This window comes from Macrotis lagotis, chromosome 1 (genome assembly GCF_037893015.1).
Source record: "Macrotis lagotis isolate mMagLag1 chromosome 1, bilby.v1.9.chrom.fasta, whole genome shotgun sequence".
NCBI lineage: Eukaryota > Metazoa > Chordata > Mammalia > Peramelemorphia > Peramelidae > Macrotis > Macrotis lagotis.
In genome coordinates, this window is record NC_133658.1 from 228,936,719 (window position 1) to 228,955,848 (window position 19,130).

The 19,130-nt window shown below is 37.5% G+C and overlaps 1 protein-coding gene across 5 annotated transcripts in view; it reads left to right on the forward strand.

Moving 5' to 3' along the window:
* The window catches only part of CMIP (c-Maf inducing protein), a 275,350-nt gene that overhangs the window by 201,758 nt on the left and 54,462 nt on the right, over nt 1–19,130 (forward strand). For all 5 annotated transcript variants that reach the window (XM_074209740.1, XM_074209741.1, XM_074209742.1 and 2 more), the window contains exons 4-5: nt 12,812–12,973; nt 18,137–18,178. In XM_074209740.1, the coding sequence (XP_074065841.1) occupies nt 12,812–12,973; nt 18,137–18,178 (204 nt within the window). The remainder of the gene's footprint in view (nt 1–12,811; nt 12,974–18,136; nt 18,179–19,130) is intronic.

A 19,130-nucleotide genomic window follows, 5' to 3' on the forward strand; every position in this document is an offset into this window, starting at 1 on the left:
ATCCTGTATATAGCATTCTTTTTATATATTCTGTATTTTTTTATATGTTGTCTTCTTCATTAGACTCTTAGTTCCTTGAGGGCAGAGCCTGTCTTTTGTCTTTTTTTTTTGTCTCCTGCTCTTAGCATACTGACTGGCCCATAGTAAGCACTTAATAAATGTTTCTTGATTAATTGATCATAAGTGGGGGTTGGTCTAGATTTGGGAAGATCTGATTTCAAATTTTGCCTGGGCAAATCATTTAACTTTAAGGAATCCTAGGCAATACTCTAAGATTAAGTTGCAAAGAGGTAGTTTCCATCCCAGAAGTTCTCCATACTAATGAAGTGATAATAAATCTATCCCCTATTTTATGCTATTTTTGTTTCAACAAAGAGCATTACTATGAATCTTTTGGTTTATTTTGGACCTTTGTTTCTGTTTTTGATCTCCTTGGCTTATAGTCGTAGCAGTAGGACCTTGGATCAAAGTGAATGAGCATTTTAGCTCCTATATTTCTCCCTGACCCCCCCCCCCAAAAGCATGATTACAAATTCTGAGCCATTTTAAAATATGAAAGGAAGTCTGTGATGCTAATTACCATGGATACTACTAGTTCTTAGCAAACCTCCATCTCAAATACAGCCTTAATTTTATATGAGCCTAGATAAAGATGAGATTCTGGGAAGGGACAGAGGAAGAATTGTCTTACTCTTTTATGTTTGGTAGGAGATCTTGCTTATCTCCTCTTGAGCTCAAAGGAAAAGGCTGAAAAAGTGAACACCTTCTCTTTTCAATTTCCATAGTACTTTGTTCATACTCATGATTCTTGCACTTCTGCTTTGCACCTAATCATTTATGTCCACAGATTACCCCCTGCTAGACTGCAGGCGCCAGGAAGTCAGGGAACCTTATTCATCTTTGTATTCTCTGTGGCAAAGGACCTTGGACTGTAAATATTTGTTGAGTGAATGAATGAGCAAGTGAATCAGTGAATAGAAGACAAGCACAACAAATTTGTTGGTTATTTTGATGGACTAGTAACTGTAGAAATGGTAATTTTCCTATGTACATTGGCCCCTACAATTCTTTAAGACCCCCTAAAATTCTGTACTATTACTTGCAAGATTTCAGTTTCATACTATTCAATTTATAAAGCAATAAAATGAGCCTTTCTGACTGAAACAAATAGCATTTCTTATAATTATAGGCAATACTTTGTCACTGAACTCCCTATTTTACTCTATAAAATAAGAACATGTATTTACATTGTGTTTTTTTTTTTTTTTGCAAGGCAATGGGGTTAAGTGGCTTGCCCAAGGCCACACAGCTAGGCAATTATTAAGTGTCTGAGGTCGGATTTGAACTCAGGCACTCCTGACTCCAGAACCAATGCTCTATCTATTGCGCCACCTAGCCACCCCCTATGTATTTACATTGTTAAAAAAAAAAGTTTTCCTGAATTCTTTTTTTATCATTTAAGACTCAATCATTTAAATTACAATACTATGAAGAATGACTTAAAGAAAATAAATTTAAAAAGAACTATTATCTCTACTGCCATCCAGAAGAAGATTTCATAGCTCAACCAGTTAAATTATATCTCAAAACCAAGACCTATTTTGGTTTCCTAGAAGGAATTTATAGTATTGCCATGGGTCATAGAATTTATGGAAAGGAGCTTAGTAGCTCTCAACCTAAGTGAGGGTCTCCTGGGGGTAGGGAGGGATGGAGTTTAAAAAGATTCATAAATCTGTAAATATGCCAAGTCTTATTTAATCAATGAGTATTAAATATTGAAATGATCATGACAGGAATAGGAGGAATTTTTGGACTCTAAGGATCTTCATTCTCAAAAAGGTTCAGTTTTCTTTTCTACAGGTGGGGGAAATTGACACTCAAATTAGAAAAAAAGGCTTGTCGAATGATAATAGATAGTAAGAGAGCTATGGTTTGAATCAAAGTCCTTTTTTTCACTGTTCTTTTCATTTGTTACTTTCCATTTGATCAAGAAACTGAGACCCAGAGAGGTTAAATAACTTATCAAAGAGCACCCAGATTACTACCGGAGGTAGTAGAGCCAGGAAGTCTGTCATCTGAAAATGGGAGCCATGATGGATAGTCAAATGTATTACAGATCCACCTAAGTCTTTGGTGATATATCAGTACAACTATCTAATGCAGTCTTAAGCTGCATTATAATGAGAGACTTAGTCAAACTGTTCATCATCAGAAATGGCTATATTGTCAATAGAAATGATATGAAAGAATTTGCATTGCCACCCGCCTTACTGTTACATCTGAAAATTTCTGATGATGAAGTTTGACAGTGCCAAGCACTTGGGTGGCAAGGACTGTCTTTTCTGGGCTTTTAGTAGCTTTGAGTACTATGTAGGCTAGGAAGAGGCACTATTATTCCTGGAGTTCTTGGGCAAAAGATCCTGTTTGCCTATACCATTATCTGAAAAGGGAGGTAATAGTCAGGGTGGTAATTGATGATTGTTTGACCTGTTTATCACCTGCCATCTGCTAGTTTTGCCATAGGGTCTATTGTTGCTTCTTGTAAAACTGGTATTTTTGTGGCACTTGTTTGGTGGATTTCTAGAGTTTAGGATGATAAAGAAATCTGAGAATGAGTCAAGAGGCACACTGGGGGGCTGACATCCACATAAGAGTGGATCTATCCCATCCTTCAAACAGCTACATTATTACTGGGGAAAGGGAAAAAAGAGACCACTAATAACTGGGAAGAGCAAGAAAGACAGCATGTAGCTGATGATACTCAAGCTAGCCTTAAAGGAAACAAGGGGGTTCTGAGAGGGAGGAATGAAGATTCTAGGCATGAGGAATAGACTTATTAAGGCTCTGAGATGGGAGATGGAGTTTCATTCATGAATATATCAGCAAGAAGGCAAGTTTGGCTAGCCTGTACCGTGTATGAAATGAAATAATATATAACAAGTTTGGAAGGATGGGCTGAAACCAGGAGAATTCAATCTACTAAACTGAGGAGATTTTATATTTGGTCCTAAAGTAATAGGGAGCCAATTCAGTTTATTTAGGAGGGAAGCGAAAGACTCAGACTTGTGTTTTAGAAAATATCATTCTTTCCAGTTCATAGCACATATGGACAATTATGTTCAGTTCTGGATTCTATGTTTTTTGAAAGCACTTGAATAAGCTGGATAACGTCTAAAGGAGGGCAGCTAGGGTAGCAAAAGGACTTGAGTTTTAGGTTAACCAAAAGCAGAAGAAATAAGGGAGATTTGAAAACCGTCTTCAGTCTTTGAGGGTCTATCATACAGAAAATCAGTTAGCTTTTTTTTTCTGTTTGACACTAGAGGGAAGAGCTAGGCACAATATATAGAAGTTGCAACAAAGTAAATTAAGATTTGGTTAAGGAAAAACTTCTTAAGGAGAGCTGTGCAATAGAGAGATATAAAAAACTTTGAGAGACAGTGGGTTCTCTCTCCCTGAAGTTTTTACAAAGACTGGAGGATTACTTGTAAGGAATTTGCAGAATTCTTGGGCAGATATAGGATAGACAAAGATGTCTTTTGAAGTCCTTTCCAGATCTGAGACTATTGATTGTGTGTAGTTGATCCTCATTATTTGTTCTAGAGCACAGGGACAAAGGGTATTCTTGAGAGTTTCCCTTTCCATGAATTTCAGTGGGAGGAAGAAAAGTCAGTCATATTAATGAGCTATAGACTTTATGAGGAAAGGGACCATGTTTTATCTTAACTTTTTCACCTAGTGTAATACAGAGATCTGCATAGAATAGGTTCTCTAAAAAGTTTGCTGAATTAGATTGAATTATAATTGTACATTATCTGCTTCCATGCTGCTTTGTTCAGCTTTTTTTTAATGACATGACATGGATCTGGGATAGAGACAGAGACAGACAGAAAGGCAGCCCTCAGGTGATTGGATGCATTTATCTTACTTGTTTTGTATTATATTTTTCTTTATCCTTGTTCTACTTTGGCCCCAGTAAAATATAGGCTCTTTGAGAGCAGGGACTATTTGATACTCTTATAAAATGAGATATTTGTAAAGCACTTAGCATAGTACCTGGATATAGTAGAGCTTAATAAATGCTTGTTCATTGATTGACCAATTAATTGATGCTTCTTTATGATATCAATGTAACTCTTTGGTCTCAGAGGCTTGGATAGAATAATTCAACCTCTCCCTGACTTAAGCAAATTTTAAAGATGTCCATTTAGTCATATGTCTACCATAGAAGGATTAGAGATACTGACCAGAAGAGGCAATTTTTTTTGGAGGCAGGGAAACTACTCATAAAATTTTCTACTAAAGATACAGAAGGACTTTAACCTGCACTAATGATACATTGACTGAGATTAGAGATCATTGAAAAAAAATCAAAAATGTATTGAATGAAATAAAATGGCATAATTTTCACTTCCCTTCACATTCATAATTTTCATTTACCTTTGGGGGGTAAGTACTATGTTTCATTTGTTTTTATATTTCTCCATTCAGAAAGATAAAACATTACACATAGCAGGTACTTAACGATTGCTGAATAAGGTGTGGCTCAGGAGAGGGGGGGGAGAGAGAGAGAGAGAGAGAGAGAGAGAGAGAAGCAGCAATGATTCACTGTGAAGAATAATCAGTCCATCGTCCTCCCCTCCCTATATGAAAACTAGAGGGTAGTTTTACATGTTTGTCCCTAGGCTTCTTCCCAGATGCCCATAATCACATCTGGCTACTTTTCATCAAAATAAATAAAGAACATTACAAAGTAACCACATATGAGTCCACACAAAACCACCACAGTACTGGTGTGACCAGTTAGGATGCTTATCCCTAGCAGCCAAAAAAGAATTAAAGAGTCAGAGAACTTCCTGACTAGGGCTTGGCAGAAGAGAAGCCCCAGCCATGATAGTTTTTCAGTGAGTCATGCTCAAGACTAAACAAGGTCTAAATATCCATGGTGTAGGTTGTATAAGTAGAATAAACAGCTGGATTGGGATAGAGGATTCTGGAATTCACTTATAGGCCAAGAATGAGGAAGGCATTGTGATAAGGTGGAAATGCTTGATACTTATATAATTTTCTTTTTCTTCTCTCCTCTTCCTCTTTCATCTCTATCTACTCCCATTCTAACTAGACTTTCATGACCTTCATTTTCTGTTTCTGTAATGAGTATCATCCTTTCCCCAATCATCTGGACTTGAAATTTGTAGTTTTCTTGAATTCCTTGCTCTTTCATGCCAGGATTATAACTATCAGGTTTTGTTCCTTTTTCCTTCTTTGCATTTCTCTTATATCTCTCCCTTTAGCTTTCATTTCCACTGTCACCACTTTAGTCTATTTCCCATTTCCTCACTTGTTTATCCACTTTATTATCATTGGTTTATACAAAAGGTACATTTTTCTCCAAGAAAATTAAATATGGTATATTCCTTCCTTGTGACATTTCTTTTATCCTTCCTTGCCATCTTGGCTGCCATTGCTTTTCATTAAGATCATATGCTCATAGACGTTGAACTAGAAAGAACCTCAAAGATTATCTAGCCCTCATTTTTCATATTCATATATATATATATATATATATATATATATATATATATATATATATATATATATATATATATATAAAACTAAGGTCCAGAGAAAGGACATACAATTAACATAGGAACCCTGGTCCTGGTCCTCTTAATTCCAGATCCCCAGTTCTTTTTCCACTATACTCCTTAAGTCTTCACCTCTCACTTGAAGCAATGTAATAGCTTGCTGGTTGCTATCCCCTCTCCAGTCCATTCTGTATTAGAACATTGGAAATGCAATTAGGTTTTCTTCTCTTTATCCCATTATTAGTTACTTCCCTCTTCTTTAACTCTTTTTATACTCCCTTTCTGCAATTAAAATTAATTGTTTTGTATATGCTAATCCTTAATTCTCTGTTTCATCTATATTAATCCATTATTACATTCTGTCTTTTTTTCCTCATTGTAAGTACCTTTTCCTACATTTCCTACATTGTAAGTACCTTTGTGGTTCAGAACCATGTTTCAGGCTTCTTTTTCATTTTTTTTATTCACTCAACTAAAATTAATGTGTGCCATAGTGGAATGTGTACTGAGTTTGGGATCAAAAGACACTAGGATTCTAATTCCGATTCTGGCGTTTATTAGCTTTGCGAGCCTGGGGATGTCATTTGATTTCTATGAGCCTCATTTGCAAAATCAGAATAATAGTACATCTCAGAGTTGTGGGGAAAGTACTTTCTGAATTTTAAAGCCCTTTTGTGGGTGCTTTCTTTTTATTAGGTGCAAAACCCTTGCACTGAGTAAAAATATATTTTGACATAGTTTTTATCTTTGAAGAACTTCTTTCATTGATGTACCCTCTTAGCACCAGGAATGATAAGAGTTTACACTTGTAAAGATCAACATTGGCATCAGTATGGGTACTACCTTATCCAGGCCATGACTCATCCAAGCCTTCCCATCTTCCATGACTCAACCATATCTTCCCAAAACTCTTCCCAGGTTCCTTCCTTTTTTACTCTTTACATCACATGGAGACAGTTGAATGTCTATCTTTTTTTCTGTCCCCTAGCTATATGACTGATCTACCCCCCTTTTTTTCTCTTAATACTTTTAGTCATTTCCTTGTTGAAATTTTGCTTCTTTGACAGTCCTTCTTTGGTATTCAATTTAACACTCATCGTGCACCTTATATAGCCCTTTTGAGTATATTACAACTTCTCATTCATTGATAATTGTGGTTTTCCATGACTTACAGTTATCCAGAAGAATATTAATATTAAAGAATGGGCCTTTCAGGCAAAAACTTGGAGTCATTAAAAGTATTGAATAATTTCCCTAGGCACCACAGTCATTGCACTTATGTAAGTCTGGATCTAATTCATTGTTCATCTATAGACTATCCATAGAAAAAGGAACTGATTAATAAGATTCATTTTCTGACAGATCAGTTCTATAGTCCAAAGCATAGTTTTGGGACAACAGGCATTTGTTATCCATCTGGTTTTTCTTGTGTAGATAGTCAGGTCAAATCTTTTTAAATCAGTAAGTATTTGAAGGATCAATAATGCTAATAGTTTCAAATTTACCTTGTTTTTCTTTTGGTAATAACAAAATTCTAATCTCCTCTCCTTTTCCAACCTCTACCTCACCCAAGATTTGGTATCTTGTCTGCTTTCATATATGTTGACTTTTGAACCCTCAATACTTTCATATATCTTCACTTTTGATCCCTCAATACTTTCAAAAGTATTTGGTCACCACAACAGACTTTCTCTGTGACTGCCTGGTCTATCTCAGGCAGCTGCTCTGCCTGTCTTTGCTTTCTTCAGTTCCATTTCTGTTTTTTCATGTGACACATTTGAAGATTACATTTCTGTCATTCACCTGTGGGTATGAAATTTTTTTTTTTTAGGTTTTTGCAAGGCAAATGGGGCTAAGTGGCTTGCCAAAGGCCACACAGCTAGGTAATTATTAAGTGTCTGAGACCGGATTTGAACCCAGGTACTCCTGACTCCAAGGCTGGTGCTTTATCCACTACGCCACCTAGCTGCCCCTGGGTATGAAAATTACTACTCATTTGGACCATCTGGCTGCTGCTTACTCTGGATGGGTTGGTTGAAGGTGGATAAAGGGAGACATCTCCCTAGAATTGTCCACTTATTAAATAAATGAAGGACTCAGGGCATGACTGACTAATCAAGCATTACCTACAGCCCTCTCACACCAACCAAAAAGAATTAATTCCCCATAGGAGCACATATTGACATCACCTTTCCCCAAGATCTTTAGATGATCAAGATCATCTTCTCTCTTCCTTAGAAACCCTTATAATAAGTATCTGGGGGGGGGCGGCTAGATGGCTCAGTGGATAGAGCAACCAGCCCTGGAGTCAATTCCTGAGTTCAATTCCGGCCTCAGACACTTAATAATTACCTAGCTGTGTGGCATTGGGCAAGCCACTTAACTCCATTTGACTTGCAAAAACCTAAAAAAAACCCCCCAAAACATAAATATCTAGAGCAGGTCAGCTCCTGCTTCTTGGATAGCATTTCTCTTGATAGCAGGAGTCAGAAAGTATAGAATCAACCTAGCCTATGCTAAAGAATAAAAGCATTTATTATCCACTGTGGAAACCCTGCCTTGGATCCTTCCCAATTCACTTGCTTCTTAAATCACACACATCATACACAATTTTTCATTGTGTTCCTGAGATAATTCAGAGGTACCACAATAATATGGGATATTCCTTAAATATTAAAATGATAGTAATTTCTGTATTTTATCAAATTCTAACAAGTTTCATATTCCTATAGCTCTTTAATGTTTACAAAGTACTTTCTTCACAACAACTTTGAGAGATAGGAAATGCAAGTATTATTATCCTAATTCCATAGATTATATACATTTTCTATTGTAGACTAAATGTTTCTTTTGCAGCCACCATGATTATTTGGCCAAAAATGCCAGAATATAACCATGAATTAATTATTCATCCATTTGGCAATCATTTATTAAGCCCTACTGTGTGCAGAACCTTGAGTTAGGAACTAATGGCTAGATAAAGAGTAAAACAGACCCTTCTGTTAAAGAACTTATAATAGAGAGAGATGAGACATGGACACAAATAACTGTGATGCAATCCTGAATGGGATAAGCTCAGGATCCTAGGATTTAAAGTTGGTAGTTATCTTTAAACTCTCTAGTCCAGTCCCCTCATTTTATAGATGAGGAAGCTGAGGCTTTAGAGATAAAGTGACTTGCCCAATATGATGTACTCAGTAAACAGTAGAGAGTATAAAATGTTATGAGATCCAGTGAGGAAGAAATCACTGTCAACTGGGAAACAGTAGTAAATAAGTATATTTCTGAAATCTATGTCAACCTTTTTTCCCCTAAAATTAATAATTTAATTTATATACTGTAGACATATTGCTTAAAGAAATCCTAAAGTAAGGGAGATTTTTGAATAGGAAATAATTTACCATGGCCTAAGTTTTCTAAATTTTCATATATATATGTATGTATGTATGTACACACTTTCATATGTATGTATGTGTATATATATCTATACACTTTCATATATTATACCCACACACTTTGCTTTAGAGCAGGGTCTGCCTAAAGCTTAGCCTGGGCTAGGGGCTATACAAAGTGGGTGACAGAGGCAATGTTAACACAGTGGAAAGAATTTTGGATTAGGAGTCAGAAAACTTGGATTCAAATAATGCTTTTTTTCCCCCACTTATAATCTTTCTGACCTTAGACAAGTAGCTTCACTATTCCTCCTTACCTCAAGTTCCTCATCCATAAAATGAGAGAGTTGGATTATATGGCTTTTAAGATTCCTTTAGTCCTTAATCTATGATCCAGTTACTTATTTTCCATTGTTGCAGGTCTTGAATGAATGAATGAATGAATGAAACGTTTTAGGAAAAATTCTAGGAGAATTGTCTTGTGATAATGTTCTGTTGAGATAGCCCTGGATATGTGGATAGACATCATCCAAAACTCAGCCTTCTATATTGAGAAATTGTCTTATAATACTTTGGGAAGCATAACATTACTTTCTCCCAACACTTTTCTCCTTTTCCAGGGATAAAGTAGTAGAGACTCCTAATCTGTGACTGCTTCTCCTTTCTGCTGTGTTGCATGAATTTTAGTACATTAGCATCAGATTAGTATCAAGTGAGTAATTCCAACATACCCCCACCTCTGATTGAACTGATATCCTATATAGGGTTTTTCACCTTCATAACCATGTTTAGTCTCAAGAAACCCCCCCACACACACACACACATATCTCTTGTGAAATAGCCTGGTTTTTGGCCAAATGTTGCTCCCCCCACCCAGTATTAAATGAGAGAGAGAGATGGCTAGATTGCTTATATGCTCTGCTTTGTGGTCTATGATGTAAGAGCAAGACCACACCTCCTATGAGCACATTAATTGCTAGTTGAAGACTTGAGATCAGAATTGACATTCAATACCTTTTTCTTGTCATCTTGTCTATGATTTATTTTTCCTCTGGTTTTCTGCTCTAAGTTGAATTTAGAGCAAAGGAGCAGGAGGATGAGGAGGGACAATAATCATATCAATGAACATTTATTGAATGACTGTGTGCCAGAAACTGTAGTAGACTCTGGGGTTACAAAGAAAAAATTGAAACATTCTCTCCTTTAAGGAGCTTCAGTCTCCCACTGAAATATACTTTCTATAATTTTAAAAGGAACATTTGGTGGCTTGGGAAGCATAGGACCTGGTTCAGTTTCCTTGATTTGTCATGGGCTTCAATTTCCTCATCTGTAGAATGAGAGGGAGTGAACTAGATCACCCTCTAGTTACCAGTCTATGATAACTGTGAAATGGAATTAAGCCATAAATGATAATTTTGTGTTTTTTCATTGAATGCCTTGTGTAGAGAACATAAATGATTCTGAAATTGTTAGACATTTAGAGAAAAGGTCAAGCCCAGAATGTAACTGAAAGGTGCAGAGCAGGGTAGTTTTTAAAATGGTTTGAAATGAATTGAACTCTTGATTTTACATACATACATACATGTATATGATGTATGAATAAGTAAAATAAAAATTTATTTGAATAAGTGATTGACTAGAGTCTCTTTCTATTGCCCATCAGTATGAGGTCTCACTCCTGCAAGGCACAGTTTTCTTGCTTCTGCAAGACAAGTAAGATCTGGGGAGAAAGTGTACATACTTAAAAATATGGGCACACCACATACACATACTTAGATGCAATCATACAGACACATTCATCAACATTCACTTTGACTCATGTACCTGTTTAATAAGTATATATACACCTCTATTGATTAGCCTCCAGAAAAGCTTTTCTAAAATTAAATGATGTCACCAGGTAGGGGATGGGAGAGAACACTGTTAAAATGCTCACACTTATGTGACCACTGCTGTTCAGCTTGAACACTTCACTGACATGAGTCAGACATTCTGCCCTCCCTCCACCTCCACAGGGAGAGTATATTTGGGACAAAAAGGAGAAGACAACCTGTGTTCAGATTAGATGCCTGTGCTCAGTTGTCTGCCAGTGTGTGCAGCTGTTTTCACTGAGCTCCAGATGCAGCAAGTCTGAGTCTTTGAAGAAGGTTAGAAGGCAGTAGGGCCAGATAGCTATGTCAGCCCCCTTTGCCTTTATGTCCTGGGTGTGGTGAATGGGTGGGATCTTGATGGGCTTCATTTGGGATATGGTACCTGCCAGAAAGGTTTCCTTCCTGTGGTGAGGTAGGGGGTAAGATTTATTCCTTCCCTGGATACTGAAATATTTTCAAGGGAGTCTGGGGATAGTTCTCATTACCCAAGTAACTAGATTCAGTACAAATGATTCCTTTCCCCTTTTTGGAAGTTTGATGGCTAAAAGAAGTCATGTGGGGCATGATGTGATCCTAAACAGTCAATAAATATTTTTGAAACACCTTCTACATACCAGCTATTATGCTAAGTATTTGGGGTAAAAAATAAAGCAAGTCATCCCCACTCCCCTTTCCCCAAATACTCCTCAGTATATGAAGCACTGTTAAGTAGAAGAACAATCAAACTTATTCTATTTATCCCTTGGAAATAAATTAGATTATGAGATCTGTTTCAACCCTGAGATCCTGTGACTCTGTTTACCCCATTTAGTTATTTTTAAAAATTTGATTATGTATTAATTCCCAGATTAGGTAACCTAACTGTATCAGCAATACCTGAGGGTGCTAAGTATTTCTTCTGAGTACAGTGGTTTCAGGAGGAGAGCAATACTGCACACATCCTCTAAAACAGGTCTGGCTTGAGGATTGTAACTTGTCACTCCAGTTGGCTGTTAGTGTGAAGACACTAAAATTAGGTTTCCCCCAAGGAACAAAATGCATAATGAAGGAGTTAGGAAAGTTAGAATTGCTTCCATGTCTCCAGAGCAAGCTCTGCTGGCGTATATGGAAGATCTAGCTCTGAAGGAGGAAGGAGTTGTCCCTGGATTACCCAGTAGTTTTCCAGGGAGTCATTTTTTGTGAAGGCAAAGAGACTTTGAAGAGCTTGGAGACTAATAGGGGATAGTGTGGCATAGAGGCCATGGAACACTAAGCTACTGCCCCACAATCTGTTTTTGCTTCATTGGATCAGGACAATTCAACAGCCAAAGGAAGGTGAGGCTTTTCCTGTCTTCTGCATCAGCTGGTAGTGACAGTAGATGCCCTGTACTCCAGGGGAGTATGTATGAGTTTCTATTGGTTTAGTGCTGTAGAATAATTTAATAGTTCATTTTTTGAGATTTCATAATCCTAGGCATATCATTTTACTGAGATTATTCTCCATGAGGATGAAGCTGAAATAGAGATAAGGGGAAGTGTTACTTTATAAACAAACCCAAGGTAAAAATTCTTCCTTAGTCCATGCTTGTCTTTTTTCTTAATAAGTTTAAATAATGATAATTTCTTTTTTTAAATAATGATAATTTCAGAGATAAACATTTCTATAAAGAAATTTCTAAAAAAGACCTAAATTTAACAACAAAAAATATCACTTTTAAAAACAAAATAACTGACAGCATTGTTATTTAGTAGAAAGAACATTGGCCTAGGACCCAGGATTTTAGTCTTGACTCTACTGTCAATCATCTCTATGACTATAGGCAAATCACTTCACTACCTCTTTGGACCTCTGTTTCCATATTTGTAAAATAAGGGAGATAGCCTTGATGGTCTTTAAAGTAAGTTCATTACAACTGTTTCTCTGGTTCTGTGATCATTTTCCCATCTACCACATCCTGTATGTCTTTTTTTGTCCCCCAAATAGAAAAAGATTTACAAGTATAAGAAAGTTCTGAGCAATCCAAGCCGCTGGGAAGTCGTCTTGAAGGAGATACGGACTCTTGTAGACATGGCCCTCACATCTCCACTGCAGGATGACTCTATCCATCAGGCTCCACTGGAGATAGTCTCCAAACTGCTCTCTGAGGTAAGGCTTTGTTGCTGGGTTGGGATCATACCACCTATTTCATACTTAATAAAAAACATCACAAAATATAGGAAATATTGGCATTTTTCTTCTTTTACCGTCTTCTGGTGAACTCTATTTCTTTTGCCAAACAGTGGGCAAGAAGTAAAAATTAAACTGGATTTTTTATTGATAACAAATTATAAATGGTCATGTTGCCCAGATAATTGCACATAAAGCAGGAGTTTGTTTTTTTTTTTAATTTAACTTTAGGCTCCTTTAGCAGTCTGATGAAGCTTCTAGTGAGCCTATTCTCAGAATAATGTCTGTTATTCATAATTAGAGAAAATGCTAAATTTCAGTTAGATGTTAGTGGAAATAAAGATCTATTCTTCATTCAGGTTTATAGCCTCCTAAAATCTATCCACAGAAGTTTCCCCCTCTCCTCCCACCCTGACTTCCTTTTTTTTTTAAATCTTTTACCCCTTTTCTTTTTTTGTTCTTTGCAGTTTTTTCCTGTCCAATAGGCTGAAGCTATTCTTTTATTTACCTGGTTTGTCCAGGGTTAGAGAGGAAGCACAAAATGAACCTGAAGGCTTTGTTTTTTGATCAGCTTGAACTTAGAGATTTTTTAAAATATAATTTCATTGCTATTATTGCCATAGGATGACCGGACACACATGGTAGATACCTACTTTCTCTAAGGTACCTAGTTAGCAAAGGGGATAGTCAAAAGACTGTAACCAGAGCTAAGAATATATGATAGTCTTTGTCCAGGAGGGTCTGTGCTGGGCTAGGTGGTAGTGTCTGGAGAATTCCCTGAGAGACAAGTTTGTAATAGTTTTCATTGACAGGGAGGAGGAGGAGGAGGAGGAGGAGGAGACAGACAAGCAGACAGAGACAGAATATAACCAGACTTGGCATTTGACTTGTCATCGCCAATGATATTAGCATAGCATATATAGCCTAGTGGCTATAACCTACACTTCCTTCCAGCAATTTCTTCTCTAAACCTCTTACTTGTACCTGCCTCTGACAATTCCCTACCTGACATGTAGGTTTTGTTGCCTCCTGATCAAGCAAGACTTTACCATTCAGTGAATCAACATTTACTATGTACCAGGCACTGTGATAAATATTGGGAATAGAAAGAAGGCAAAAACCTGAGTATAATAAGGGAAATATAATGGAAATAGCTAGGTATATATACAGACATTATAGATAGACAGAAGATAACCTCAGGGGAAAGGCTTTAGCAATTATAGGATTAAAGTTAGACTGGGAAAGGCCTCCTAAAGAAGGTATTGCAGTTATGTCTTCATAAAGAGGTCAGGGGAGCTAAAAGATGGAAGTGGAGAGAGAGGGAGACAGACAGACAGACAGACAGACAGACAGAGACAGAGAGAATTCCAAGCCTGGGGGAATCTCTAGGTCAGAGAGGTAGAGGAAGGCCAATGAGGTTGAATCCTAGAGCTGTAGAGGCGATTCTAGAGGTAGTATGGAACCACCAGATTTATTGAGTTTAGGGGGCTGGGAATAGGCAAAGCAATGCTTTAGAAAAATCACTTTGGTGGCTGAGCAATGAATAGATTGAAGTGAAGAGAAAGTTGAGGCAGGGAAGCCATTTAGAAATCTGTTGTAATAGTACAGGATAGAAGAAGTAATGGAGGTTTAGCTGTATAAGCAGGGAAAAGAAGATGTATACTGGATATGTGAAAGTAGAAACAACAAGATTTGACAGTGGATTGAAAATATGAATGACACCAAGGTTGTGAATATGGCTGCCTGGGAAGACAGTTGTGTCCTTGATAGTAAAAGGGAAGTTTGGAAGAGGGAAAGGTTGTGGTCAAAGTAATGCATTCTGTTTCAGATGATGAATTAGACTAAACCTTTCATATTCATCTAGCACTGGGTTCTGGAAGGCCTCTAGGTGTTTGCTGAAGGCCCTAGAATTTCAAGTCCACTGTTAGGCAGCGTCATTCTGTCTGATGGGCTTTTCCGAGGCTGTCCTGATTGCTTGGCACCTCCCTTCCTCTGCTCATCTGTTTTTCCTCTCACATCCCCAGACCATAGCTCACCCTTTTCTTCTAGTTGTTCAACCAACTTTCCCACAGCTGGATTTCCTTGTCATGCTCTTATTTTCTAACTTTATGCCAGGTCTCTCTCTTCATGCCTGCTTGAATTGACCAGAGTCCACAGCTAATGTTCCAAGCATGGTATCCATTTATTGGTGGGCAGGTTCTTTAACCCGCCTGAATAGGAGTCATTGAGGCAGGGTGAGACCTTGTGATCTATTCAGAAGAAGGACAGGCACAAGGAATTAGGGGGCTGTGGGGCAGAATCTGGCAGTCTGAAGATCAGAAGACGGTGAGGGCTGTGCACACAGGTGAGGGGCACAGGAGTTTGGAATATTAGGCAAGAAATTGTGGCTCTTTGTTGAGATATAGTAAAGAGTTGCTTCTGATTCTCCTAACCAACAGGAGAGAGACATCCTGTATGTATTCATACAAAACTGACATCCAAAGAGCCCCATCTTTTTACTTCCTCCAAATTTGGTAGCATATTATTTCATTTTATTCAAAGTACTTCTTTGGCACTCCCTCTAGCATGAATAGGCAGCACATATGTGAGCCATTACCAAAATACCACAGGGAAGAAGGATAAAGGGGAAAAGTGAAACAAAAAAAAAGGCACAAAATTTGTCTGATATGAAAGAAGAGCATTTTTGGAGAGGTGAAACAACTTTGTGCATCCTAGTATCTCTTGTTTCCTTGTTGAAGTGAGATGCCAATTCCCTGTAGTGGCTAGTCCTTAGGGGGCTGAGGTACAGGAGTTTTTCCTAATAGAGCAGATAGTAAAATACATTTTAAAACTTAAAAATAAAATCTCTTTGGCATAAGACATTTTTGACTGCAAAGCATTTAGGAAAGACATTTTATTCATGCTTTCTAACTTGCTGGTCCTGATGGAAACAAAAGTGTTTCTACACACAAAAAAGGAATCAATGAACAGATTCAATTGTAAAGAAGGGCTGTGATGTTTCATGTAGAATGGATGAGGAAGACTACTCACATCAAAACTTCATAATACACTAGAGAAACTTGGAATGCAGCCCTGCTAATTAAATACTGTCCTTTGGGCAGTACAGGTATAGAGGGCAGATTCTGCAAGCAGAGTATAGTGCTGACATTTCCTTTTTGGGAGCAGGATTCACTAGTAGCAAACCAAGTTTGACTTTGCTCTGAAAAGTGAGCCTGTCTGTGATGGAGTTTCTGTGGCCTCAGTGAATGCAATGTGGGCTCATCAGGTGGGGCCTCTGAGAATCATGGTAAGGTGCCTGTAACCCCATCAACCAGCGAATCGAGCTTTATTTGACTCATGATACTGACATTGGTTCAGTGTCAATATTAGAAATGTCAAACTCAGACTGTTAATGTCTTCAACAGGAGACAATTCATGAGTTATAAGTTGAGGGTATATGTCTCCATCAGAGAGATTTCTATGCAGGACTCCAGGGGAACTGCTTCCTTGGCAGGATTTGTAGAAGTCAAACACTGAGTGAACTTATTGGTCTCTGCTGACTCCTGTGGTGCAGGAGGAACTTAATAGGGATTCATGGACAGTTCTCTTTCTTGAAGCATAAGGAGAAATTAACTCATGAATTTTGTTTTTTCCTTTTAACTTCTATAAATGTAATGTCTTATATAAGCCTCTTGAAGAGAGAATTTTTTAGTTTTTACCTTTGTATCTCCAGTACCTAACAGAATGCCCAGAACATGGTAAACTTCATGAATGCTTGTTGAATTAAATTGAATTATTGTATCAGCTCTTTCTCACAATAGGCAAATAAGCATATTGATAAAAAAAATTATTGAAGGTAAAGATCAGTTTTCTAATGTTTTTGTGTCTGGGGTTTCATCTGGTTGGGAGAATCCTTCTGGTGCCTATTCCCCACAGAACCAGAAAGGGAGAATCCACCTAAATATACATCACTTTAAGGAGACCACCTTGCAACTCTGCTTAAGAACCTTGTTCAGTTCTGTTTAATGAGTGCAGTCCCACTTTGTAGAATGAAATTTCAAGCACTTTAGCCAAAAACATTTTTCAGTAAGCATGTTATTCATTATTTTTAAAATCAGCAAAAGACCAAAGCCAATTCTAATCTACTTTATAGGAAGTAGTTGTATGGAAAGTGCTGATGGAGTTCAGTCTTCAGAGTGACTGCCATATTCTGACACCAAAAATCTTCTATGCTTGTGAGATGTGAATCTGATTTTTTTGGAAGGAGTGATGATGTTAGGGTTTTTTTGTTTGTTTGTTTTGTTTTTCATTTGAAAGCACTGTCATTGCTTTGGATATCTTGGAAACCAACTTAGGAACTGCTGTCAATTAAAGCCCTACTTTGATGCCTCATCATGGTGGGAAAGTAAATAATAACTTCTCAAATCGTGATGGGAAGATAACTCCATGGTTTTCAAAGGCTATGCTAGTAGAATTCAAACATAAAATTTGGCTGGATGTACCAAACTGGAAAGACTTCAGATATTCATCTAGTAATGAACCAAGCATCCCTTGTCCAAGGACCAGATTAGCTTAATTTCCAGAGGCTTGTTACAGATTAATCATAGGGTGAGATAAATTGTTTAGCTACAAAAACTCTCAAAGACCATATATTATGATGTAGAGGGGAAAGCCCTTTAGTGAGTTGGGGTGATAATCACACTGATGAAATAATTGATCCTTAAAGCATTTTAAGTAAGAAGGATGAATATTTAAAACACTGTCCTCTTTACAAATGTCCCTGAATGAAGGCAGAAGTATGGAATTTTATAATACCTCCCCAAAGATGCCAACAGTCATGTGCCCCTGAAATTGTAGAAGAGCCATGCAAAACAGAAACTGTTGGTTTAAAGCAAAGTAAAACTCTGTTTGCCTCAGTTCCCTCATCTATAAAAATGAGCTGGAGAAGAAAATGGCAAACTATCTTCTCCAAGAAAATCCCAAATAGGATCATAAAGAGTTGATCACACCTGAAAAACAGTTAGGTAACAACAAAAAATTCTAAACTTCAATACTTCAGCTTTCTTTTAAGCTTTCTTAATTCTGTTTTTCATATATTTATGTACATATGAATGATAAATGCAAGATTTACTAATCCTTTTTTCCTTTTATTAAATCCTTTAGAATACCAACCTCACCACTCAAGAGCATGAAAACATTATTGTGGTAAGTATACATTCTGTATCCCTTGGACCTTGGTGAGGCTTTTTGATGATTAGTGTAAAAATGTATTTCATTCTGGTTTATTTACTTCCTCATAGCAGAATTTTGCCTATCTGTATTTCTTCTTGGATCTATCAGAAGCCCTCAGAGATTCTAGGTGATGCATGTAGATTAGCCTTTTGCTGTTCTTGGACCCTTTTAAGGGAGACTGACGTCAAGCAGGGAAGGAGGTGGCAAGGATGACAGTGCTGGTTCAGTCACAAGCAAAGCAACTGAAAGAAAGACTTTTTCCTTTCTAGGAGGAGCAGCCAGTGAAAGGACTTTAATTGATCCATAAATAGAACTTAGATTTAATTGATGCTGGTTTCAAGAGTGAGGTAATAATTTCTAGTACTTTACTATGATCTTAGAGTCTTGTTCTTTATGCTTATCTAGTACTGTCCTGTGATGCTGTAGTTAGATATCTTTCTGGGCCATTTTAGACTGGACCTCTGATCAAGTGGGTGAATTGCATTGAACCCCTCATAAACTGGCATTCAGGAACCCAGTAGCAGTCCTTTTATGTTTTTAGATGGTGCTTTGGGTCTGCTCACCAAGAGATTTGGTTCTTACCTCTTCACCATATGGCCTTGACAAACCAAATGCAGCCCATTGATCTAGGTCTTCTCAGACCATTTGTTTGCTGCAGTGCTTAAGAGATGGGTATCTGAGACCACGTAGGCTTCTCTGAGCCAACACACATTCATGCCTTACTCTGCCCTGTTGCCCTTTCTCAGAGTCTTTCCCAAGGGTAAAGTTAGGAGAAATAGGTGTTAATAATCTTCATACTCCAGAGGCCCAGTCTCTGGTGCTCTCTTTTCTTTTGCCTATTTGACCTGATGGATCAGGCAATGAAAGGAACATTGGATTTAGGGTCAGAAGATGTGGTTTCAAATCCTGGCCCTGCCATTCACAA